At 44.5% G+C, this 27,395-nt stretch overlaps 1 protein-coding gene across 1 annotated transcript in view; it reads left to right on the top strand.

Annotated features, from left to right (window-relative positions):
- DOK1 (docking protein 1) overlaps positions 1–27,395 on the top strand; it is a 173,079-nt gene that overhangs the window by 49,880 nt on the left and 95,804 nt on the right. Inside the window, exon 3 of the mRNA XM_053704417.1 lies at positions 11,307–11,609. Coding sequence (XP_053560392.1) covers positions 11,307–11,609 — 303 coding nt within the window. The remainder of the gene's footprint in view (positions 1–11,306; positions 11,610–27,395) is intronic.

The following is a 27,395-nucleotide window of genomic DNA, read 5'->3' as shown; positions in this document are numbered from 1 at the left end:
ATACCACCCCGCAAGCTGTCATACATCGCTAAGACACATGAAACACTCGAACCAACATCCTGGGAAGATATTGAAAAATTGCCAAAAAGGGAAGCCAACCAATGGAGAAAAGCAGCCGAAGAAGAAATAAAATCACTTCAGGAAAACAAAACCTGGACACTCACTGAGCTCCCCCCCGGTCGCAAAGCTATAGGAAGCAAATGGACTTTTAAAGTAAAATACGATGCAGAAGGAAATATCCACAGATACAAGGCAAGATTAGTTGCAAAGGGATATTCACAGAAATTTGGAGAAGATTATGATGAAACTTTTGCTCCAGTTGTAAAACACTCCACCATCAGAGCGCTCCTTTGCATTGCAGCCGGAAAGGGAATGCAAGTGAGGCACCTGGACGTCAAAACTGCTTTCCTATATGGAGACATCAAAGAGGATCTCTACATGGAACAGCCACCTGGATTTGAGAGGGAACCGAACCTTGTATGCAAACTTCAAAAGAGCATCTATGGACTAAAGCAAGCTGCGAGAATGTGGAATGAAAAAGTGAATGAAGTACTCATGAAACAAGGATTCTCAAGAAGCAAAGCAGATCCATGTCTATATTCAAGGCATCAACAAAACAAATGGATATACATCCTAATTTATGTTGATGACATCATAACTTGTTTTGAACAAGAAGGGGACTGTGACCAAATAGTTCATATATTAAAACAGAACTTTGAGATTAAAGAACTAGGGAACATCACTTATTATTTAGGAATCCAAATAGAAAGGGAAGAGGATGGAAGCTATCTTCTTAACCAAAGTCAGAAAATTACAGAAATATTAGAGCAATTTCACATGCAAGATGCAAAAGAGGTGAAAACACCTATGGAACCAGATTACCTGAAAAACAACGGAATAGATAACCTGTTACCCAATAACGACAATTACCGCAGGGCAATTGGAAAATTGCTATACATTGCCACCGTGACAAGACCAGACATTGCCGCAGCAATAGGTATACTCTGTAGAAAAGTTGCAACACCATGTCAACGCGACTGGAATGCAATAAAGAGGGTGATACAGTACCTAAAAGGAACAATTCGGATGAAGCTGCGACTGCCAGCAACATCAAACCCAAAACTAATTGGATATGTTGATGCTGATTGGGCCGGAGATACCACTGACCGCAAATCTACAAGTGGTTACATCTTCCAGTATGGAGAAGGAACAATAAGTTGGTCCAGTCGAAAACAAGCGACTGTTGCACTCTCTTCAACGGAAGCAGAATATATAGCAGCAGCACATGCATGTCAAGAAGCAATTTGGATTTGTCAACTTTTTCAAGACATGGGACTGGATGTGTCTAAACCCATACCAATTCTTGAAGACAACCAAGGGTGTATAAAGTTGACACAATCAGAAAGAGTGAATCCTCGAACCAAGCACATTGATGTAAAATATCATTTACTCAGGGACATGCAAGAACAAGGTATTATTGACATTCAATACTGCCCATCGGAAGAGATGACTGCAGACGCACTCACAAAGCCGTTGCCAAAGGAACGGCATTGTTTTCTTCAAAAGAAACTGAATGTTGTGTAATTATGTACATGCCGTTGAGAAGGGGTGTTGGGAAATACAACAGCATGTACTATACCACATGTATGAACAACATTGATGCTGTAGATGGCGCTGTTCAGTTTAGATTGCTGATTGTTTATATCTGTGATCTTGTTCATTCTTTTATACAGGAAGGAAGTTGTTTTTTTAATCTCTATTGTGTTTTTCCTCCTCTGTGTGTGCTGACTATAGTTTTACAAGTCCTTTGGTATGTTCCAAATATTGCTGATGCATCTGTACAAGTAAAGCCTAATGCAGTTTTCTTTAAAAGCTTCCAGTGTCTTTTTGATACATACACCAACAATTTCTACAGGTTCTTGCCTTATTGGTAACAGTTAGGGACATGTGACACTTTGTTAGAATGGCAGACTCCCCTCTTTCCTCCTGCCCTTAACTACAAGCAATGAGAAAGAGAACCTACTTCTTCTGTGTGATATCAACCCTTCTATCCATAACCACCTCCTGTGCCCCCCTGTACCACTACTGGTACCCACCCCTTGCACCTCCCCAGTACACACCCCCTGTACCACTACTGGTACCCACCCCTTGCATCTCCCATGTACACACCCCCTGTACCACCACTGGTACTCACCACTTGCACCTCCCCGTGTACACACACCCTGTGCCACCACTGGTACCCACCACTTACACCTCCTGTGTACCCACCCCTTGCATCTCCCATGTACACACCCCCTGTACCACCACTGGTACTCACCACTTGCACCTCCCCGTGTACACACCCCCTGTACCACTACTGGTACCCACCCCTTGCACCTCCCCAGTACACACCCCCTGTGCCACCACTGGTACCCACCACTTGCACCTCCCATGTACACACCCCCTGTACCACTACTGGTACCCACCACTTGCACCTCCCCAGTACACACCCCCTGTACCACTACTGGTACCCACCCCTTGCACCTCCCGTGTACACACTCCCTGTACCACCACTGGTACTCACCACTTGCACCTCCCCGTGTACACACCCCCTGTGCCACCACTGGTACCCACCACTTGCACCTCCTGTGTACACACCCCCTGTACTAACCTGAGCAGAGAGCTTTAGATCATCTCATCTGAGCAGAGAGCTTTAGGTCATCACGCCTGAGCAGAGAGCTTTAGGTCATCACGCCTGAGCAGAGAGCTTTAGGTCATCTAACCTGAGCAGAGAGCATTAGATCATGTCACCTGAGCAGAGAGCTTTAGTTCATCTCACCTGAGCAGAGAGCTTTAGGTCATCTAACCTGAGCAGAGAGCATTAGATCATCTCACCTGAGCACAGAGCTTTAGATCATCTCACCTGAGCAGAGAGCTTTAGATCATTTCACCTGAGCAGAGAGCTTTAGTTCATCTCACCTGAGCACAGAGCTTTAGATCATCTCACATGAGCAGAGAGCTTTAGATCATCTCATCTGAGCAAAGAGCTTTAGATCATCTCACCTGAGCACATAGCTTTAGACCATCTCACCTGAGCAGAGAGCTTTAGTTCATCTCATCTGAGCAGAGAGCTTTAGGTCATCTCACCTGAGCAGAGAGCTTTAGTTCATCTCATCTGAGCAAAGAGCTTTAGATCATCTCACCTGAGCACAGAGCTTTAGTTCATCTCACCCGAGCTTTAGATCATCTCACCTGAGCAGAGAGATTTAGGTCATCTCACCAGAGCAGAGAGCTTTAGATCATCTCACCAGAGCAGAGAGCTTTAGATCATTTCACCTGAGCAGAGAGCTTTAGTTCATCTCATCTGAGCAAAGAGCTTTAGATCATCTCACCAGAGCAAAGAGCTTTAGATCATCTCACCAGAGCAGAGAGCTTTAGATCATTTCACCTGAGCAGAGAGCTTTAGTTCATCTCATCTGAGCAAAGAGCTTTAGATCATCTCACCTGAGCAAAGAGCTTTAGATCATCTCTCCTGTGCACAGAGCTATAGATCATCTCACCTGAACAGAGAGCTTTAGATCATCTCATCTGAGCAGAGAGCTTTAGATCATCTCTCCTGTGCACAGAGCTATAGATCATCTCACCTGAACAGAGAGCTTTAGATCATCTCACCTGAGCAAAGAGCTTTAGATCATCTCTCCTGTGCACAGAGCTATAGATCATCTCACCTGAACAGAGAGCTATAGATCATCTCACCTGAGCACAGAGCTTTAGATCATCTCACCTGAACAGAGAGCTTTAGATCATCTCACCTGAGCACAGAGCTATAGATCATCTCACCTGAGCAAAAAGCTTTAGATCATCTCACCTGAGCACAGAGCTTTAGATCATCTCACCTGAGCACAGAGCTTTAGATTATCTCACCTGAGCAGAGAGCTTTAGATCATCTCACCTGAGCAGAGAGCTTTAGATCATCTCACCTGAGCAGAGAGCTTTAGGTCATCTCACCTGAGCAGAGAGCTTTAGGTAATCTCGCCTGAGCAGAGAGCTTTAGATCATCTCACCTGAGCAGAGAGCTTTAGTTCATCTCACCTGAGCAGAGAGCTTTAGATCATCTCACCTGAGCAGAGAGCTTTAGATCATGTCACCTGAGCAAAAAGCTTTAGATTCTCTCACCTGAGCAGAGAGCTTTAGATCATCTCGCCTGAGCAGAGAGCTTTAGATCATCTCACCTGAGCAGAGAGCTTTAGATCATCTCACCTGAGCACAGAGCTTTAGATCATCTCACCTGAGCAGAGAGCTTTAGATCATCTCACCTGAGCAGAGAGCTTTAGATCATCTCACCTGAGCACAGAGCTTTAGATCATCTCACCTGAGCACAGAGCTTTAGATCATCCCACCTGAGCACAGAGCTTTAGATCATCTCACCTGAGCAGAGAGCTTTAGATCATCTCACCTGAGCACAGAGCTTTAGATCATCTCACCTGAGCACAGAGCTTTAGATCATCTCACCTGAGCAGATAGCTTTAGATCATCTCACCTGAGCACAGAGCTTTAGATCATCTCACCTGAGCACAGAGCTATAGATCATCTCATCTGAGCACAGAGCTTTAGATCATCTCACCTGAGCACAGAGCTTTAGATCATCTCACCTGAGCAGAGAGCTATAGATCATCTCACCTGAGCACAGAGCTTTAGATCATCTCACCTGAGCACAGAGCTTTAGATCATCTCACCTGAGCACAGAGCTTTAGATCATCTCACCTGAGCAGAGAGCTTTAGATCATCTCACCTGAGCACAGAGCTTTAGATCATCTCACCTGAGCACATAGCTATAGATCATCTCACCTGAGCAGAGAACATTAGATCATCTCACCTGAGCACAGAGCTTTAGATCATCTCACCTGAGCACAGAGCTTTAGATCATCTCTCCTGAGCACAGAGCTTTAGATCATCTCACCAGAGCACAGAGCTTTAGATCATCTCACCTGAGCACAGAGCTTTAGATAATCTCACATGAGCAGAGAGCTTTAGATCATCTCACCTGAGCACAGAGCTTTAGATCATCTCACCTGAGCACAGAGCTTTAGATCATCTCACCTGAGCAGAGAGCTATAGATCATCTCACCTGAGCACAGAGCTTTAGATCATCTCACCTGAGCACAGAGCTTTAGATCATCTCACCTGAGCAGAGAGATTTAGATCATCTCACCTGAGCAGAGAGATTTAGATCATCTCACCTGAGCACAGAGCTTTAGATCATCTCACCTGAGCACAGAGCTTTAGATCATCTCACCTGAGCAGAGACCTTTAGATCATCTCACCTGAGCAGAGAGCTTTAGTTCATCTCATCTGAGCAAAGAGCTTTAGATCATCTCACCTGAGCAGAGAGCTTTAGATCATCTCACCTGAGCAGAGAGCTTTAGGTCATCTCACCTGTGCAGAGAGATTTAGGTCATCTCACATGAGCAGAGAGCTTTAGATCATCTCACCTGAGCAGAGAGCTTTAGGTTATCTCACCTGAGCAGAGAGCTTTAGATCATCTCATCTGAGCAGAGAGCTTTAGATCATCTCATCTGAGCAGAGAGCTTTAGATCATCTCACCTGAGCAGAGAGCTTTAGATCATCTCATCTGAGCAGAGAGCTTTAGGTCATCTCACCTGAGCAGAGAGCTTTAGATCATCTCACCTGAGCAGAGAGCTTTAGGTTATCTCACCTGAGCAGAGAGCTTTAGATCATCTCATCTGAGCAGAGAGCTTTAGGTCATCTCACCTGAGCAGAGAGCTTTAGGTCATCTCACCTGAGCAGAGAGCTTTAGTTCATCCCACCTGCGCACAGAGTTTTAGGTCATCTAACCTGAGCAGAGAGCTTTAGGTCATCTCACCCGAGCTTTAGATCATGTCACCTGAGCAGAGAGCTTTAGGTCATCTCACCTGAGCAGAGAGCTTTAGATCATCTCACCAGAGCAGAGAGCTTTAGATCATCTCACCAGAGCAGAGAGCTTTAGATCATCTCACCTGAGCAGAGAACTTTAGATCATCTCACCTGAGCAGAGAGCTTTAGGTCATCTCACCTGAGCAAAAAGCTTTAGATTCTCTCACCTGTGCAGAGAGATTTAGGTCATCTCACCTGAGCACAGAGCTTTAGGTCATCTCACCTGAGCAGAGAGCTTTAGGTCATCTCACCTGAGCAGAGAGCTTTAGATCATCTCACCAGAGCAGAGAGCTTTAGATCATCTCACCTGAGCAGAGAACTTTAGATCATCTCACCTGAGCAAAGAGCTTTAGGTCATCTCACCTGAGCAAAAAGCTTTAGATTCTCTCACCTGTGCAGAGAGATTTAGGTCATCTCACCTGAGCACAGAGCTTTAGGTCATCTCACCTGAGCAGAGAGCTTTAGGTCATCTCACCTGAGCAGAGAGCTTTAGGTCATCTCACCTGAGCAGAGAGCTTTAGATCATCTCACATGAGCAGAGAGCTTTAGATCATCTCACCTGAGCAGAGAGCTTTAGATCATCTCACCAGAGCAGAGAGCTTTAGATCATCTCACCTGAGCACAGAGCTTTAGGTCATCTCACCTGAGCACAGAGCTTTAGATCATCTCACCTGAGCAGAGAGCTTTAGATCATCTCACCTGAGCAGAGAACATTAGATCATCTCACCTGAGCAGAGAACATTAGATCATCTCACCTGAGCACAGAGCTTTAGATCATCTCACCTGAGCAGAGAGCTTTAGATCATCTCACCTGAGCACAGAGCTATAGATCATCTCACCTGAGCAGAGAGCTTTAGGTCATCTTACCTTAGCAGAGAGCTTTAGATCATCTAACCAGAGCAGAGAGCTTTAGATCATCTCACCTGAGCACAGAGCTTTAGATCATCTCACCTGAGCACAGAGCTTTAGATCATCTCACCAGAGCAGAGAGCTTTAGATCATCTCACCAGAGCAGAGAGCTTTAGATCATCTCACCTGAGCACAGAGCTTTAGGTCATCTCACCTGAGCAGAGAGCTTTAGATCATCTCACCTGAGCAGAGAGCTTTAGATCATCTCACCTGAGCAGAGAGCTTTAGATCATCTCACCAGAGCAGAGAGCTTTAGATCATCTCACCTGAGCACAGAGCTTTAGGTCATCTAACCTGAGCACAGAGCTTTAGATCATCTCACCTGAGCAGAGAGCTTTAGATCATCTCATTTGAGCAGAGAACATTAGATCATCTCACCTGAGCATAGAGCTTTAGATCATCTCACCTGAGCACAGAGCTTTAGATCATCTCACCTGAGCAGAGAGCTTTAGATCATCTCACCTGAGCACAGAGCTATAGATCATCTCACCAGAGCACAGAGCTATAGATCATCTCACCTGAGCAGAGAGCTTTAGGTCATCTCACCTGAGCAGAGAGCTTTAGATCATCTCACCAGAGCAGAGAGCTTTAGATCACCTCACCTGAGCACAGAGCTTTAGGTCATCTCACCTGAGCACAGAGCTTTAGATCATCTCACCTGAGCAGAGAGCTTTAGATCATCTCACCTGAGCAGAGAACATTAGATCATCTCACCTGAGCATAGAGCTTTAGATCATCTCACCTGAGCACAGAGCTTTAGATCATCTCACCTGAGCAGAGAGCTTTAGATCATCTCACCTGAGCACAGAGCTATAGATCATCTCACCAGAGCACAGAGCTATAGATCATCTCACCTGAGCAGAGAGCTTTAGGTCATCTCACCTGAGCAGAGAGCTTTAGATCATCTCACCAGAGCAGAGAGCTTTAGGTCATCTCACCTGAGCAGAGAGCTTTAGATCATCTCACCAGAGCAGAGAGCTTTAGATCATCTCACCTGAGCACAGAGCTTTAGATCATCTCACCTGAGCAGAGAGCTTTAGATCATCTCACCAGAGCAGAGAGCTTTAGATCATTTCACCAGAGCAGAGAGCTTTAGATCATCTCACCTGAGCACAGAGCTTTAGATCATCTCACCTGAGCAGAGAGCTTTAGATCATCTCACCTGAGCAGAGAACATTAGATCATCTCACCTGAGCACAGAGCTTTAGATCATCTCACCTGAGCAGAGAGATTTAGATCATGTCACCTGAACAGAGAGCTTTAGTTCATCTCACCTGAGCAGAGAGCTTTAGGTCCTCTCACCTAAGCAGAAAGCTTTAGATCATCTCACCTGAGCACAGAGCTTTAGATCATCTCACCTGAGCAGAGAGCTTTAGTTCATCTCACCTGAGCAGAGAGCTTTAGTTCATCTCACCTGAGCAGAGAGCTTTAGATCATCTCACCTGAGCAGAGAGCTTTAGATCATCTCACCTGAGCAGAGAGCTTTAGGTCATCTCACCTGAGCACAGAGCTTTAGTTCATCTCACCTGAGCAGAGAGCTTTAGATCATCTCACCTGAGCAGAGAGCTTTAGATCATCTCACCTGAGCAGAGAGCTTTAGATTATCTCACCTGAGCAGAGAGCTTTAGGTCATCTCATCTGAGCACAGAGCTTTAGATCATCTCACCTGAGCAGATAGCTTTAGTTCATCTCACCTGAGCACAGAGCTTTAGATCATCTCACCTGAGCAGAGAGCTTTAGATTATCTCACATGAGCAGAGAGCTTTAGATCATCTCACCTGAGCAGAGAGCTTTAGATCATCTCACATGAGCAGAGAGCTTTAGATCATCTCACCAGAGCAGAGAGATTTAGATCATCTCACCTGAGCAGAGAGCTTTAGGTAATCTCGCCTGAGCAGAGAGCTTTAGATCATCTCACCTGAGCAGAGAGCTTTAGTTCATCTCATCTGAGCAAAGAGCTTTAGATCATCTCACCAGAGAGCTTTAGATCATCTCACCTGAGCAGAAAGCTTTAGATCATCTCACCAGAGCAGAGAGCTTTAGGTAATCTCGCCTGAGCAGAGAGCTTTAGATCATCACACCTGAGCAGAGAGCTTTAGGTCATCTCACCTGAGCAGAGAGCTTTAGATCATCACACCTGAGCAGAGAGCTTTAGATCATCTCACATGAGCAGAGAGCTTTAGATCATCTCACCAGAGCAGAGAGCTTTAGGTCATCTCACCTGAGCAGAGAGCTTTAGGTAATCTCGCCTGAGCAGAGAGCTTTAGATCATCTCACCTGAGCAGAGAGCTTTAGTTTATCTCATCTGAGCAAAGAGCTTTAGATCATCTCACCAGAGAGCTTTAGATCATCTCACCTGAGCAGAGAGCTTTAGATCATCTCACCAGAGCAGAGAGCTTTAGGTAATCTCGCCTGAGCAGAGAGCTTTAGATCATCACACCTGAGCAGAGAGCTTTAGGTCATCTCACCTGAGCAGAGAGCTTTAGATCATCACACCTGAGCAGAGAGCTTTAGATCATCTCACATGAGCAGAGAGCTTTAGATCATCTCACCAGAGCAGAGAGCTTTAGGTCATCTCACCTGAGCAGAGAGCTTTAGATCATCTCACCTGAGCAGAGAGCTTTAGATCATCTCACCAGAGAGCTTTAGATCATCTCACATGAGCAGAGAGCTTTAGATCATCTCACCTGAGCAGAGAGCTTTAGGTCATCTCACCTGAGCAGAGAGCTTTAGATCATCTCACCTGAGCACAGAGCTTTAGATCATCTCACCTGAGCAGAGATCTTTAGATCATCTCACCAGAGCAGAGAGCTTTAGGTAATCTCACCTGAGCAGAGAGCTTTAGATCATCTCACCTGAGCACAGAGCTTTAGATCATCTCACCAGAGCAGAGAGCTTTAGGTAATCTCGCCTGAGCAGAGAGCTTTAGATCATCTCACCAGAGCAGAGAGCTTTAGGTAATCTCGCCTGAGCAGAGAGCTTTAGATCATCTCACCTGAGCAGAGAGCTTTAGATCATCTCACCTGAGCACAGAGCTTTAGATCATCTCACCTGAGCAGAGAGCTTTAGATCATCTCACCTGAGCAGAGAGCTTTAGATCATCTCACCTGAGCACAGAGCTATAGATCATCTCACCTGAGCAGAGAGCTTTAGATCATCTCACCTGAGCACAGAGCTTTAGATCATCTCACCAGAGCAGAGAGCTTTAGGTCATCTCACCTGAGCAGAGAGCTTTAGATCATCTCACCTGAGCAGAGAGCTTTAGATCATCTCACCAGAGCAGAGAGCTTTAGGTAATCTAACCTGAGCAGAGAGCTTTAGATCATCTCACCTGAGCACAGAGCTTTAGATCATCTCACCAGAGCAGAGAGCTTTAGGTAATCTCGCCTGAGCAGAGAGCTTTAGATCATCTCACCAGAGCAGAGAGCTTTAGGTAATCTCGCCTGAGCAGAGAGCTTTAGATCATCACACCTGAGCAGAGAGCTTTAGATCATCTCACCTGAGCACAGAGCTTTAGATCATCTCACTTGAGCAGAGAGCTTTAGGTCATCTCACCTGAGCAGAGAGCTATAGATCATCTCACCTGAGCACAGAGCTTCAGATCATCTCACCTGAGCAGAGAGCTTTAGATCATCTCACCTGAGCAGAGAGCTTTAGATCATCTCACCTGAGCAGAGAGCTTTAGATCATCTCACCTGAGCACAGAGCTTTAGATCATCTCACCAGAGCAGAGAGCTTTAGATCATCTCACCTGAGCAGAGAGCTTTAGATCATCTCACCTGAGCACAGAGCTTTAGATCATCTCACCAGAGCAGAGAGCTTTAGGTCATCTCACCTGAGCAGAGAGCTTTAGATCATCTCACCTGAGCAGAGAGCTTTAGGTCATCTCACCTGAGCAGAGAGCTTTAGATCATCTCACCTGAGCAGAGAGCTTTAGATCATCTCACCTGAGCAGAGAGCTTTAGATCATCTCACCTGAGCACAGAGCTTTAGTTCATCTCACCTGAGCACAGAGTTATAGATCATCTCACCAGAGCAGAGAGCTTTAGATCATCTCACCTGAGCAGAGAGCTTTAGATCATCTCACATGAGCAGAGAGCTTTAGGTAATCTCGCCTGAGCAGAGAGCTTTAGGTAATCTCGCCTGAGCAGAGAGCTTTAGATCATCTCACATGAGCAGAGAGCTTTAGGTAATCTCGCCTGAGCAGAGAGCTTTAGATCATCTCACCTGAGCAGAGAGCTTTAGATCATCTCACCAGAGCAGAGAGCTTTAGGTAATCTCGCCTGAGCAGAGAGCTTTAGATCATCACACCTGAGCAGAGAGCTTTAGAGTGATAAGTATTCCATGCTCCCATATAGGATATATCACTTTGTACTTTGGTATTTTCTATAGTGCTTTGGTTGTGTGTAGCATCTATCATTATTGTTTTGTGTAAAGTGCCATGCATTGTTGCATGTGTAACATTGTGTTCTCTTGTCTAATAGAAGTGGAAGCGCTGTTATGCCATTTTGTACCCAGACTCGCCATTTGGGGTGGCACGCTTAGAGTTTTATGACTGGAAGGATGGCACAGTCACTGGAGACAAGACGTTCACTCGCCGTACAAATGACCGCAAGATTGTTCGTCTGGCAGAGTGTATATGTGTTAAACTTACAACAGCAGAGAGTGGAGCGAAGGAAAACATGGTGGCTTTCACTATAGAAACAAATGACAAAACAATACTACTCTCTGCAGAGCCCACACTCGCCAATGAATGGATACAAAAGCTGAGTGAAGTTGCTTTCTTGGTAAGTTGCCATCTTAATATCTGTGCACATACATTTGTTGGTGATTTTGTGGGATTTTTGTTAGAAAACCCAGTAATTGTTCACAGCACAATGCACAAAATCCAACTAAACATTTAATTTGTCAGCTATATTCCAGTCCAATTAATTCCTGTCTTAGTAAAAAAAAGAACTAAAGAATGATATTTCAAATGCAAATGTCAGAGTGTTTAATTGATTGCAATAAAAAGGGTTTTAGTGTGTTTAACATAGTATTTATCATGTGAAATGTGCCATACCCACACAGAAGGCTAGAGTACGAGTGGAGCGAAATTACCCCTCCTGCTGTCACGCTAATTCCGACTTCTGCTCTTAGGGGGTGTTGTTACCGGGGGATTGATGTCAGTAGGTTACATTGTGGTGGGGGTTGTGGCGGTTTAGGGGTTAATAGTGTAGTTGCCAGCTTTGCGGGGAGGTTGTGGCATTTTAGTGGTAAAAGTGTAGTGGGCTACTTTGCCGTTGGGGTTGTGGCAGTTTAGGGGTTCATAGTGTAGTGGGATACTTTGTGGTGGGGGTCGTGACGGTTTAGGGGTTAATAGCGTAGTGGGTTACTTTGTGGTGGGGGTTGTGGCAGTTTAGAGGTTAATAGTGTAGTGGGTTAGATTACAATGTGTGGGTGTGCCAGTTTAGGGGTTAATAGTGTAGTGGGTTAGATTACAATGTGCGGGTGTGCCGGTTTAGGAAATAATAGTGTAGTGGGTTAGATTACAATGTGCGGGTGTGCCGGTTTAGGGAATAATAGTGAAGTGGGTTAGATTACAATGTGTGGGTGTGTCAGTTTAGGGGTTAATAGTGTAGTGGGTTAGATTACAATGTGCGGCTGTGCCAGTTTAGGGGTTAATAATGTAGTGGGTTAGATTACAATGTGCGGGTGTGCCAGTTTAGGGGTTAATAGTGTAGTGGGTTAGATTACAATGTGCAGGTGTGCCAGTTTAGGGGTTAATAGTGTAGTGGGTTAGATTACAATGTGCGGGTGTGCCAGTTTAGGGGTTAATAGTGTAGTGGGTTAGATTACAATGTGCGGGTGTGCCAGTTTAGGGGTTAATAGTGTAGTGGGTTAGATTATAATGTGCGGGTGTGCCAGTTTAGGGGTTAATAGTGTAGTGGGTTAGATTACAATGTGCAGGTGTGCCAGTTTAGGGGTTAATAATGTAGTGGGTTAGATTACAATGTGCAGGTGTGCCAGTTTAGGGGTTATTAGTGTAGTGGGTTAGATTACAATGTGCAGGTGTGCCGGTTTAGGGGTTAATAGTGTAGTGGGTTAGATTACAATGTGCGGGTGTGCCAGTTTAGGGGTTAATAGTGTAGTGGGTTAGATTGCAACGTGCGGGTGTGCCAGTTTAGGGGATAATAGTGTAGTGGGTTAGATTACAATGTGCGGGTGTGCCGGTTTAGGGGTTAATAGTGTAGTGGGTTAGATTACAATGTGCAGGTGTGCCGGTTTAGGGGATAATAGTGTAGTGGGTTAGATTACAATGTGCGGGTGTGCCGGTGTTACGGTACCAACAGTGTACCAAGGGTTAACACCAGATGAACAATGTCCTGCATAGGAAATCAGCAATTCCCAACCCAGCCAGTATTTCCCTCAAACATGAGACCAGGCTCCACATTCAAGGTAAAACAAAAGTGTACTTTATTAAGGGCCATATGCCCAGTATTTATGCAGGTCAGACCCCCCCCAGATGGGGGTTGAAAGAATGTTGTACATTAGATAAAAGGGAAAAGCGCCCTTTTACATGATACAGTAGAATTATATTTCTTAAACACTTCAACCACAAGACACTCTTGGCTCTTCTTATCACTTAGGCGTTTTCTCTCTGAGGGTGATTAAACAATGGACTGTTTATCACTAACTTTAATGACAGTACACAATAGCCAAGGCCAGCAAACCTGTCTTTAGAAATTAGCTTCTTAAAGTCTTAAAGCTGAACACAGTTAACTCCTTCAGTCCTGACAGAAGGGTCTGTCACAGCCGGTTTAGGGGTTAATAGTGTAGTGGGTTAGATTACAATGTGCGGGTGTGCCAGTTTAGGGGTTAATAGTGTAGTGGGTTAGATTACAATGTGTGGGTGTGCCGGTTTAGGGGATAATAGTGTAGTGGGTTAGATTACAATGTGCTGGTTTAGGGGTTAATAGTGTAGTGGGTTAGATTACAATGTGCGGGTGTGCCGGTTTAGGAGATAATAGTGTAATGGGTTAGATTACAATGTTCAGGTGTGCAGGTTTAGGGGATAATAGTGTAGTGGGTTAGATTACAATGTTCAGGTGTGCAGGTTTAGGGGTTAATAGTGTAGTGGGTTAGTTTACAATGTGCGGGTGTCCAGGTTTAGGGGATAATAGTGTAGTGGGTTAGATTACAATGTGCAGGTGTGCCAGTTTAAGGGTTAATAGTGTAGTGGGTTAGATTACAATGTTCAGGTGTGCAGGTTTAGGGGATAATAGTGTAGTGGGTTAGATTACAATGTTCAGGTGTGCAGGTTTAGGGGTTAATAGTGTAGTGGGTTAGTTTACAATGTGCGGGTGTGCCAGTTTAGGGGATAATAGTGTAGTGGGTTAGATTACAATGTGCAGGTGTGCCAGTTTAGGGGTTAATAGTGTAGTGGGTTAGATTACAATGTGCGGGTGTGCCAGTTTAGGGGTTAATAGTGTAGTGGGTTAGATTACAATGTGCAGGTGTGCCGGTTTAGGGGTTAATAGTGTAGTGGGTTAGATTACAATGTGTGGGTGTGCCGGTTTAGGGGTTAATAGTGTAGTGGGTTAGATTACAATGTGCAGGTGTGCCAGTTTAGGGGATAATAGTGTAGTGGGTTAGATTACAATGTGCGGGTGTGCCAGTTTAGGGGTTAATAGTGTAGTGGGTTAGATTACAATGTGCAGGTGTGCCAGTTTAGGGGTTATTAGTGTAGTGGGTTAGATTACAATGTGCAGGTGTGCCAGTTTAGGGGTTAATAGTGTAGTGGGTTAGATTACAATGTGCGGGTGTGCCAGTTTAGGGGTTAATAGTGTAGTGGGTTAGATTACAATGTGCAGGTGTGCCGGTTTAGGGGTTAATAGTGTAGTGGGTTAGATTACAATGTGCGGGTGTGCCGGTTTAGGGGTTAATAGTGTAGTGGGTTAGATTACAATGTGCAGGTGTGCCGGTTTAGGGGATAATAGTGTAGTGGGTTAGATTACAATGTGCGGGTGTGCCGGTGTTACGGTACCAACAGTGTACCAAGGGTTAACACCAGATGAACAATGTCCTGCATAGGAAATCAGCAATTCCCAACCCAGCCAGTATTTCCCTCAAACATGAGACCAGGCTCCACATTCAAGGTAAAACAAAAGTGTACTTTATTAAGGGCCATATGCCCAGTATTTATGCAGGTCAGACCCCCCCCAGATGGGGGTTGAAAGAATGTTGTACATTAGATAAAAGGGAAAAGCGCCCTTTTACATGATACAGTAGAATTATATTTCTTAAACACTTCAACCACAAGACACTCTTGGCTCTTCTTATCACTTAGGCGTTTTCTCTCTGAGGGTGATTAAACAATGGACTGTTTATCACTAACTTTAATGACAGTACACAATAGCCAAGGCCAGCAAACCTGTCTTTAGAAATTAGCTTCTTAAAGTCTTAAAGCTGAACACAGTTAACTCCTTCAGTCCTGACAGAAGGGTCTGTCACAGCCGGTTTAGGGGTTAATAGTGTAGTGGGTTAGATTACAATGTGCGGGTGTGCCAGTTTGGGGGATTATAGTGTAGTGGGTTAGATTACAATGTGTGGGTGTGCCGGTTTAGGGGATAATAGTGTAGTGGGTTAGATTACAATGTGCTGGTTTAGGAGTTAATAGTGTAGTGGGTTAGATTACAATGTGCGGGTGTGCCGGTTTAGGAGATAATAGTGTAATGGGTTAGATTACAATGTTCAGGTGTGCAGGTTTAGGGGATAATAGTGTAGTGGGTTAGATTACAATGTTCAGGTGTGCAGGTTTAGGGGTTAATAGTGTAGTGGGTTAGTTTACAATGTGCGGGTGTCCAGGTTTAGGGGATAATAGTGTAGTGGGTTAGATTACAATGTGCAGGTGTGCCAGTTTAAGGGTTAATAGTGTAGTGGGTTAGATTACAATGTTCAGGTGTGCAGGTTTAGGGGATAATAGTGTAGTGGGTTAGATTACAATGTTCAGGTGTGCAGGTTTAGGGGTTAATAGTGTAGTGGGTTAGTTTACAATGTGCGGGTGTGCAGGTTTAGGGGATAATAGTGTAGTGGGTTAGATTACAATGTGCAGGTGTGCCAGTTTAGGGGTTAATAGTGTAGTGGGTTAGATTACAATGTGCGGGTGTGCCAGTTTAGGGGTTAATAGTGTAGTGGGTTAGATTACAATGTGCAGGTGTGCCGGTTTAGGGGTTAATAGTGTAGTGGGTTAGATTACAATGTGTGGGTGTGCCGGTTTAGGGGTTAATAGTGTAGTGGGTTAGATTACAATGTGCAGGTGTGCCAGTTTAGGGGATAATAGTGTAGTGGGTTAGATTACAATGTGCGGGTGTGCCAGTTTAGGGGTTAATAGTGTAGTGGGTTAGATTACAATGTGCAGGTGTGCCAGTTTAGGGGTTAATAGTGTAGTGGGTTAGATTACAATGTGCAGGTGTGCCAGTTTAGGGGTTAATAGTGTAGTGGGTTAGATTACAATGTGCGGGTGTGCCAGTTTAGGGATTAATAGTGTAGTGGGTTAGATTACAATGTGCAGGTGTGCCGGTTTAGGGGTTAATAGTGTAGTGGGTTAGATTACAATGTGCGGGTGTGCCGATTTAGGGGTTAATAGTGTAGTGGGTTAGATTACAATGTGCTGGTGTGCCAGTTTAGGGGTTAATAGTGTAGTGGGTTAGATTACAATGTGCGGGTGTGCCGGTTTAGGGGTTAATAGTGTAGTGGGTTAGATTACAATGTGTGGGTGTGCCGGTTTAGGGGTTAATAGTGTAGTGGGTTAGATTACAATGTGCGGGTGTGCCAGTTTAGGGGTTATTAGTGTAGTGGGTTAGTTTACAATGTGCGGGTGTGCCAGTTTAGGGGTTAATAGTGTAGTGGGTTAGATTACAATGTGCGGGTGTGCCAGTTTAGGGGATAATAGTGTAGTGGGTTAGATTACAATGTGCGGGTGTGCCAGTTTAGGGGTTAATAGTGTAGTGGGTTAGATTACAATGTGCGGGTGTGCCAGTTTAGGGGTTAATAGTGTAGTGGGTTAGATTACAATGTGCGGGTGTGCCAGTTTAGGGGATAATAGTGTAGTGGGTTAGATTACAATGTGTGGGTGTGCCATTTTAGGGGTTAATAGTGTAGTGGGTTAGATTACAATGTGTGGGTGTGCCAGTTTAGGGGTTAATAGTGTAGTGGGTTAGATTACAATGTGCGGGTGTGCCGGTTTAGGAAATAATAGTGTAGTGGGTTAGATTACAATGTGCGGGTGTACGGGTTTAGGGGATAATAGTGTAGTGGGTTAGATTACAATGTGTGGGTGTGCCAGTTTAGGGGATAATAGTGTAGTGGGTTAGATTACAATGTGTGGGTGTGCCGGTTTAGGGGATATTAGTGTAGTGGGTTAGATTACAATGTGCAGGTGTGCCGGTTTAGGGGTTAATAGTGTAGTGGGTTAGATTACAATGTGCGGGTGTGCCAGTTTAGGGGATAATAGTGTAGTGGGTTAGATTACAATGTGCTGGTGTGCCAGTTTAGGGGTTAATAGTGTAGTGGGTTAGATTACAATGTGCGGGTGTGCCGGTTTAGGGGATAATAGTGTAGTGGTTTAGGTTACAATGTGTGGGTGTGCCGGTTTAGGGGTTAATAGTGTAGTGGGTTAGATTACAATGTGTGGGTGTGCCAGTTTAGGGGTTATTAGTGTAATGGGTTAGATTACAATGTGCAGGTGTGCCAGTTTAGGGGTTAATAGTGTAGTGGGTTAGATTACAATGTGCGGGTTAGATTACAATGTGCGAGTGTGCCGGTTTAGGGGATAATAGTGTAGTGGGTTAGATTACAATGTGCAGGTGTGCCAGTTTAGGGGTTAATAGTGTAGTGGGTTAGTTTACAATGTGCGGGTGTGCCAGTTTAGGGGTTATTAGTGTAATGGGTTAGATTACAATGTGCAGGTGTGCCAGTTTAGGGGTTAATAATGTAGTGGGTTGATTACAATGTGCAGGTGTGCCAGTTTAGGGTTAATAGTGTAGTGGGTTAGATTACAATGTGCGGGTGTGCCAGTTTAGGGGTTATTAGTGTAATGGGTTAGATTACAATGTGCAGGTGTGCCAGTTTAGGGGTTAATAGTGTAGTGGGTTAGATTACAATGTGCGGGTGTGCCGGTTTAGGGGTTAATAGTGTAGTGGGTTAGATTACAATGTGCGGGTGTGCCAGTTTAGGGGTTAATAGTGTAGTGGGTTAGATTACAATGTGCAGGTGTGCCAGTTTAGGGGTTAATAGTGTAGTGGGTTAGATTACAATGTGCGGGTGTGCCGGTTTAGGGGATAATAGTGTAGTGGGTTAGATTACAATGTGCAGGTGTGCCAGTTTAGGGGTTAATAGTGTAGTGGGTTAGTTTACAATGTGCGGGTGTGCTGGTTTAGGGGTTAATAGTGTAGTGGGTTAGATTACAATGTGCAGGTGTGCCGGTTTAGGGGTTAATAGTGTAGTGGGTTAGATTACAATGTGCGGGTGTGCCGGTTTAGGGGATAATAGTGTAGTGGGTTAGATTACAATGTGCGGGTGTGCCAGTTTAGGGGTTAATAGTGTAGTGGGTTAGATTACAATGTGCAGGTGTGCCAGTTTAGGGGTTAATAGTGTAGTGGGTTAGATTACAATGTGCAGGTGTGCCAGTTTAGGGGTTAATAGTGTAGTGGGTTAGATTACAATGTGCAGGTGTGCCAGTTTAGGGGTTAATAGTGTAGTGGGTTAGATTACAATGTGCGGGTGTGCCAGTTTAGGGGTTAATAGTGTAGAGGGTTAGATTACAATGTGTGGGTGTGCCAGTTTAGGGGTTAATAGTGTAGTGGGTTAGATTACAATGTGCGGGTGTGCCGGTTTAGGGGTTAATAGTGTAGTGGTTTAGATTACAATGTGCGGGTGTGCCAGTTTAGGGGTTAATAGTGTAGTGGGTTAGATTACAATGTGTGGGTGTGCCGGTTTAGGGGTTAATAGTGTAGTGGGTTAGATTACAATGTGCTGGTTTAGGGGTTAATAGTGTAGTGGGTTAGATTACAATGTGCGGGTGTGCCAGTTTAGGGGTTAATAGTGTAGTGGGTTTGTTTACAATGTGCGGGTGTGCCGGTTTAGGGGTTAATATTGTAGTGGGTTAGTTTACAGTGTGCGGGTGTGCCGGTTTAGGGGTTAATAGTGTAGTGGGTTAGATTACAATGTGCAGGTGTGCCGGTTTAGGGGTTAATAGTGTAGTGGGTTAGATTACAATGTGTGGATGTGCCAGTTTAGGGGATAATAGTGTAGTGGGTTAGATTACAATGTGTGGGTGTGCCGGTTTAGGGGTTAATAGTGTAGTGGGTTAGATTACAATGTGCTGGTGTGCCGGTTTAGGGGTTAATAGCGTAGTGGGTTAGTTTACAATGTGAGGATGTGCCAGTTTAGGGGTTAATAGTGTAGTGGGTTTGTTTACAATGTGCGGGTGTGCCGGTTTAGGGGTTAATAGTGTAGTGGGTTAGTTTACAGTGTGCGGGGGTGCTGGTTTTGGGGTTAATAGTGTAGTGGGTTAGATTACAATGTGTGGGTCTGCCGGTTTAGGGGTTAATAGTGTAGTGGGTTAGATTACAATGTCCGGGTGTGCCGGTTTAGGGGTTAATAGTGTAGTGGGTTAGTTTACAATGTGCGGGTGTGCCAGTTTAGGGGTTAATAGTGTAGTGGGTTCGTTTACAATGTGCTGGATGTGCCGGTTTAGGGGTTAATAGTGTAATGGGTTAGTTTACAATGTGTGGGTCTGCCGGTTTAGGAAATAATAGTGTAGTGGGTTAGATTACAATACACGGGTGTGCCAGTTTAGGGGATAATAGTGTAGTGGGTTAGATTACAATGTGCGGGTGTGCCAGCTTAGGGGTTAATAGTGTAGTGGGTTAGATTACAATGTGTGGGTGTGCCAGTTTAGGGGTTAATAGTGTAGTGGGTTACATTACAATGTGCGGGTGTGCCAGTTTAGGGGTTATTAGTGTAGTGGGTTAGATTACAATGTGTGGGTGTGCCGGTTTAGGGGTTAATAGTGTAGTGGGTTAGATTACAATGTGCGGGTGTGCCAGTTTAGGGGTTAATAGTGTAGTGGGTTAGATTACAATGTGCAGGTGTGCCAGTTTAGGAGATAATAGTGTAGTGGGATAGATTACAATGTGTGGGTGTGCCAGTTTAGGAGATAATAGTGTAGTGGGATAGATTACAATGTGCGGGTGTGTCAGTTTAGGGGATAATAGTGTCGTGGGTTAGATTACAATGTGCAGGTGTGCCGGTTTAGGGGTTAATAGTGTAGTGGGTTAGATTACAATGTGCAGGTGTGCCAGTTTAGGAGATAATAGTGTAGTGGATTAAATTACAATGTGCGGGTGTGCCGGTTTAGGGGTTAATAGTGTAGTGGGTTAGATTACAATGTGCAAGTGTGCCGGTTTAGGGGTTAATAGTGTAGTGGGTTAGATTACAATGTGTGGGTGTGCCGGTTTAGGGGATAATAGTGTAGTGGGTTAGATTACAATGTGTGGGTGTGCCAGTTTAGGAGATAATAGTGTAGTGGATTAAATTACAATGTGCGGGTGTGCCAGTTTAGGGGTTAATAGTGTAGTGGGTTAGATTACAATGTGCGGGTGTGCCGGTTTAGGGGATAATAGTGTAGTGGGTTAGATTACAATGTGCAGGTGTGCCGGTTTAAGGGTTAATAGTGTAGTGGGTTAGATTACAATGTATGGGTGTGCCAGATTAGGGGATAATAGTGTAGTGGGTTAGATTACAATGTGCAGGTGTGCCAGTTTAGGGGATAATAGTGTAGTGGGTTAAAATACAATGTGCGGGTGTGCAGGTTTAGGGGATAATAGTGTAGTGGGTTAAAATACAATGTGCGGGTGTGCCAGTTTAGGGGATAATAGTGTAGTGGGTTAGATTACAATGTGCGGGTGTGCAGGTTTAGGGGATAATAGTGTAGTGGGTTAAAATACAATGTGCGGGTGTGCCAGTTTAGGGGATAATAGTGTAGTGGGTTAGATTACAATGTGCGGGTGTGCCGGTTTAGGGGATAATAGTTTAGTGGGTTAGATTACAATGTGTGGGTGTGCCGGTTTAGGGGTTATTAGTGTAGTGGGTTAGATTACAATGTGCAGGTGTGCCGGTTTAGGGGTTAATAGTGTAGTGGGTTAGATTACAATGTGCGGGTGTGCCAGTTTAGGGGTTAATTGTGTAGTGGGTTAATTTACAATGTGCGGGTGTGTTAGTTTAGGGGATAATAGTGTAGTGGGTTAGATTACAATGTGCGGGTGTGCCGGTTTAGGGGATAATAGTGTAGTGGGTTAGATTACAATGTGCAGGTGTGCCGGTTTAGGGGTTAATAGTGTAGTGGGTTAGTTTACAATGTGCGGGTGTGCCAGTTTAGGGGTTAATTGTGTAGTGGGTTAGTTTAAAATGTGCAGGTGTGCTGGTTTAGGGGTTAATAGTGTAGTGGGTTAGATTACAATGTGTGGGTGTGCCAGTTTAGGGGTTAATAGTGTAGTGGGTTAGATTACAATGTGTGGGTGTGCCAGTTTAGGGGTTAATAGTGTAGTGGGTTAGATTACAATGTGTGGGTGTGCCAGTTTAGGGGATAATAGAGTAGTGGGTTAGATTACAATGTGCGGGTGTGCCGGTTTAGGGGATAATAGTGTAGTGGGTTAGATTACAATGTGCAGGTGTGCCGGTTTAGGGGTTAATAGTGTAGTGGGTTAGATTACAATGTGCGGGTGTGCCGGTTTAGGAAATAATAGTGTAGTGGGTTAGATTACAATGTGCGGGTGTGCCGGTTTAGGAAATAATAGTGTAGTGGGTTAGATTACAATGTGCAGGTGTGCTGGTTTAGGGGTTAATAGTGTAGTGGGTTAGATTACAATGTGTGGGTGTGCCAGTTTAGGGGTTAATAGTGTAGTGGGTTAGATTACAATGTGTGGGTGTGCCAGTTTAGGGGTTAATAGTGTAGTGGGTTAGATTACAATGTGTGGGTGTGCCAGTTTAGGGGATAATAGTGTAGTGGGTTAGATTACAATGTGCGGGTGTGCCGGTTTAGGGGATAATAGTGTAGTGGGTTAGATTACAATGTGCAGGTGTGCCGGTTTAGGGGTTAATAGTGTAGTGGGTTAGATTACAATGTGCGGGTGTGCCAGTTTAGGGGTTAATTGTGTAGTGGGTTAATTTACAATGTGTGGGTGTGCTGGTTTAGGGGTTAATAGTGTAGTGGGTTAGATTACAATGTGTGGGTGTGCCAGTTTAGGGGTTAATAGTGTAGTGGGTTAGATTACAATGTGCGGGTGTGCCGGTTTAGGGGATAATAGTGTAGTGGGTTAGATTACAATGTGCAGGTGTGCCGGTTTAGAGGATAATAGTGTAGTGGGTTAGATTACAATGTGCGGGTGTGCCGGTTTAGGGGATAATATTGTCGTTGGTTAGATTACAATGTGCGGGTGTGCCGGTTTAGGGGTTAATAGTGTAGTGGGTTAGATTACAATGTGCGGGTGTGCCGGTTTAGGGGTTAATAATGTAGTGGGTTAGATTACAATGTGTGGGTGTGCCGGTTTAGGGGTTAATAGTGTAGTGGGTTAGATTACAATGTGCAGGTGTGCCAGTTTAGGAGATAATAGTGTAGAGGGTTAGATTACAATGTGTGGGTGTGCCGGTTTAGGGGTTAATAGTGTAGTGGGTTAGATTACAATGTGCGGGTGTGTTGGTTTAGGGGTTAGTAGTGTAGTGGGTTAGATTACAATGTGCGGGTGTGCCGGTTTAGGAGATAATAGTGTAGTGGGTTAGATTACAATGTGCGGGTGTGCCAGTTTAGGGGATAATAGTGTAGTGGGTTAGATTACAATGTGCGGGTGTGCCAGTTTAGGGGATAATAGTGTAGTGGGTTACATTACAATGTGTGGGTGTGCTGGTTTAGGGGTTAATAGTGTAGTGGGTTTGATTACAATGTGCGGGTGTGCCGGTTTAGGGGTTAATAGTGTAGTGAGTTAGATTACAATGTGCAGGTGTACGGGTTTGGGGATAATAGTGTAGTGGGTTACTTTACAATGAGCGGGTGTGCCAGTTAAGGGTTAATAGTGTAGTGGGTTAGATTACAATGTGTGGCTGTGCTGGTTTAGGGGTTATTAGTGTAGTGGGTTAGATTACAATGTGCAGGTGTACGGGTTTAGGGGTTAATAGTGTAGTGGGTTAGATTACAATGTGTGGGTGTGCTGGTTTAGGGGTTAATAGTGTAGAGGGTTAGATTACAATGTGCGGGTGTGCCGGTTTAGGGGTTAATAGTGTAGTGGGTTAGATTACAATGTGCAGGTGTGCCGGATTAGGGGATAATAGTGTAGTGGGTTAGATTACAATGTGCGGGTGTGCCGGTTTAGGGGTTAATAGTGAAATGGGTAAGATTACAATGTGCAGGTGTACGGGTTTAGGGGATAATAGTGTAGTGGGTTAGATTGCAATGTGCGGGTGTACGGGTTTCGGGGTTAATAGTGTAGTGGGTTAGTTTACAATGTGCGGGTGTGCCAGTTTAGGGGTTAATAGTGTAGTGGGTTAGATTACAATGTGTGGGTGTGCTGGTTTAGGGGTTAATAGTGTAGTGGGTTAGATTACAATGTGCGGGTGTGCCAGTTTAGGGGTTAATAGTGTAGTGGGTTTGATTACAATGTGTGGGTGTGCCGGTTTAGGGGTTAATAGTGTAGTGGGCTAGATTACAATGTGCAGGTGTGCCAGTTTAGGGGTTAATAGTGTAGTGGGTTAAATTACAATGTGCGGGTGTGCCGGTTTAGGGGTAATTAGTGTGGTGGGTTTGATTACAATGTCCGGTTGTGCCGGTTTAGGGGATAATAGTGTAGTGGGTTAGATTACAATGTGCAGGTGTGCCAGTTTAGTGGTTAATAGTGTAGTGGGTTAGATTACAATGTGTGGGTGTGCCAGTTTAGGGGATAATAGTGTAGTCAGTTAGATTACAATGTGCGGGTGTGTCGGTTTAGGGGTTAATAGTGTAGTGGGTTAGATTACAATGTGTGGGTGTGCCGGTTTAGCGGATAATAGTGTAGTCAGTTAGATTACAATGTGCGGGTGTGTCGGTTTAGGGGTTAATAGTGTAGTGGGTTAGATTACAATGTGCAGGTGTGCCAGTTTAGGGGATAATAGTGTAGTGGGTTAGTATACAATGTGCGGGTGTGCCAGTTTAGGGGTTAATAGTGTAGTGGGTTAGATTAAAATGTGCAGGTGTGCCAGTTTAGGGGTTAATAGTGTAGTGGGTTAGATTACAATGTGCAGGTGTGCCAGTTTAGGGGTTAATAGTGTAGTGGGTTAGATTGCAATGTGCAGGTGTGCCAGTTTAGGGGTTAATAGTGTAGTGGGTTAGATTACAATGTGTGGGTGTGCCGGTTTAGGAGTTAATAGTGTCATGGGTTAGATTACAATGTGCGGGTGTGCCACTTTAGGGGATAATAGTGTAGTGGGTTAGATTACAATGTGCAGGTGTGCCAGTTTAGGGGATAATAGTGTAGTGGGTTAGATTACAATGTGCAGGTGTGCCAGTTTAGGGGTTAATAGTGTAGTGGGTTAGATTACAATGTGTGGGTGTGCCGGTTTAGGAGTTAATAATGTCATGGGTTAGATTACAATGTGCGGGTGTGCCAGTTTAGGGGATAATAGTGTAGTTGGTTAGATTACAATGTGTAGCTGTGCCAGTTTAGGGGTTAATAGTGTAGTGGGTTAGATTACAATGTGCGGGTGTGCCAGTTTAGGGGTTAATAGTGTAGTGGGTTAGATTACAATGTGCGGGTGTGCCAGTTTAGGGGTTAATAGTGTAGTGGGTTAGATTACAATGTGCAGGTGTGCCAGTTTAGGAAATAATAGTGTAGTGGGTTAGATTACAATGTGCAGGTGTGCCAGTTTAGGAAATAATAGTGTAGTGGGTTAGATTACAATGTGCGGGTGTGCCGGTTTAGGAAATAATAGTGTAGTGGGTTAGATTACAATGTGCAGGTGTGCCAGTTTAGGAAATAATAGTGTAGTGGGTTAGATTACAATGTGCGGGTGTGCCAGTTTAGGAAATAATAGTGTAGTGGGTTAGATTACAATGTGCGGGTGTGCCAGTTTAGGAAATAATAGTGTAGTGGGTTAGATTACAAAGTGCGGGTGTGCCGGTTTAGGGGTTAATAGTGTAGTGGGTTAGATTACAATGTGTGGGTGTGCCAGTTTAGGGGTTAATAGTGTAGTGGGTTAGATTACAATGTGCGGGTGTGCCGGTTTAGGAAATAATAGTGTAGTGGGTTAGATTACAATGTGCGGGTGTGCCAGTTTAGGAAATAATAGTGTAGTGGGTTAGATTACAATGTGCAGGTGTGCTGGTTTAGGGGTTAATAGTGTAGTGGGTTAGATTACAATGTGTGGGTGTGCCAGTTTAGGGGTTAATAGTGTAGTGGGTTAGATTACAATGTGCGGCTGTGCCAGTTTAGGAAATAATAGTGTAGTGGGTTAGATTACAATGTGCAGGTGTGCCAGTTTAGGGGATAATAGTGGAGTGGGTTAGATTACAATGTGCGGGTGTGCCGGTTTAGGAAATAATAGTGTAGTGGGTCAGTTTACAAGGTGCGGGTGTGCCGGTTTAGGGGATAATAGTGTAGTGGGTTAGATTACAATGTGCGGGTGTGCCGGTTTAGGAAATAATAGTGTAGTGGGTCAGTTTACAAGGTGCGGGTGTGCCGGTTTAGGGGATAATAGTGTAGTGGGTTAGATTACAATGTGCGGGTGTGCCAGTTTAGGGGATAATAGTGTAGTGGGTTAGTTTACAATGTGCAGGTGTACGGGTTTAGGGGATAATAGTGTAGTTGGTTACTTTACAATGTGCGGGTGTGCCAGTTTAGGGGTTATTAGTGTATTGGGTTAGATTACAATTGGCGGGTGTACGGGTTTAGGGGATAATAGTGTAGTGGGTTTGATTACAATGTGTGGGTGTGCCAGTTTAGGGGTTATTAGTGTATTGGGTTAGATTACAATTGGCGGGTGTACGGGTTTAGGGGTTAATAATGTAGTGGGTTAGATTACAATGTGTGGGTGTGCCGGTTTAGGAGATAATAGTGTAGTGGGTTAGATTACAATGTGCAGGTGTGCCAGTTTAGTGGTTAATAGTGTAGTGGTTTAGGTTACAATGTGTGGGTGTGCCGGTTTAGGGGTTAATAGTGTAGTGGGTTAGATTACAATGTGCAGGTGTGCCAGTTTAGTGGTTAATAGTGTAGTGGTTTAGGTTACAATGTGTGGGTGTGCCGGTTTAGGGGTTAATAGTGTAGTGGGTTAGATTACAATGTGTGGGTGTGCCAGTTTAGGGGTTATTAGTGTAATGGATTAGATTACAATGTGCAGGTGTGCCAGTTTAGGGGTTAATAGTGTAGTGGGTTAGATTACAATGTGCGGGTGTGCCGGTTTAGGGGATAATAGTGTAGTGGGTTAGATTACAATGTGCAGGTGTGCCAGTTTAGGGGTTAATAGTGTAGTGGGTTAGTTTACAATGTGCGGGTGTGCCAGTTTAGGGGTTATTAGTGTAATGGGTTAGATTACAATGTGCAGGTGTGCCAGTTTAGGGGTTAATAATGTAGTGGGTTGGATTACAATGTGCAGGTGTGCCAGTTTAGGGGTTAATAGTGTAGTGGGTTAGTTTACAATGTGCGGGTGTGCCAGTTTAGGGGTTATTAGTGTAATGGGTTAGATTACAATGTGCAGGTGTGCCAGTTTAGGGGTTAATAGTGTAGTGGGTTAGATTACAATGTGCGGGTGTGCCGGTTTAGGGGTTAATAGTGTAGTGGGTTAGATTACAATGTGCGGGTGTGCCAGTTTAGGGGTTATTAGTGTAATGGGTTAGATTACAATGTGCAGGTGTGCCAGTTTAGGGGTTAATAGTGTAGTGGGTTAGATTACAATGTGCGGGTGTGCCGGTTTAGGGGATAATAGTGTAGTGGGTTAGATTACAATGTGCAGGTGTGCCAGTTTAGGGGTTAATAGTGTAGTGGGTTAGTTTACAATGTGCGGGTGTGCTGGTTTAGGGGTTAATAGTGTAGTGGGTTAGATTACAATGTGCAGGTGTGCCGGTTTAGGGGTTAATAGTGTAGTGGGTTAGATTACAATGTGCGGGTGTGCCGGTTTAGGGGATAATAGTGTAGTGGGTTAGATTACAATGTGCGGGTGTGCCAGTTTAGGGGTTAATAGTGTAGTGGGTTAGATTACAATGTGCAGGTGTGCCAGTTTAGGGGTTAATAGTGTAGTGGGTTTGATTACAATGTGCAGGTGTGCCAGTTTAGGGGTTAATAGTGTAGTGGGTTAGATTACAATGTGCAGGTGTGCCAGTTTAGGGGTTAATAGTGTAGTGGGTTAGATTACAACGTGCGGGTGTGCCATGTTAGGGGTTAATAGTGTAGAGGGTTAGATTACAATGTGTGGGTGTGCCAGTTTAGGGGTTAATAGTGTAGTGGGTCAGATTACAATGTGCGGGTGTGACGGTTTAGGGGTTAATAGTGTAGTGATTTAGATTACAATGT

Source organism: Bombina bombina, chromosome 2 (assembly GCF_027579735.1).
Source record: "Bombina bombina isolate aBomBom1 chromosome 2, aBomBom1.pri, whole genome shotgun sequence".
Taxonomy (NCBI): Eukaryota; Metazoa; Chordata; class Amphibia; order Anura; family Bombinatoridae; genus Bombina; species Bombina bombina.
This window is presented reverse-complemented; position numbering and strand designations above follow the sequence as displayed.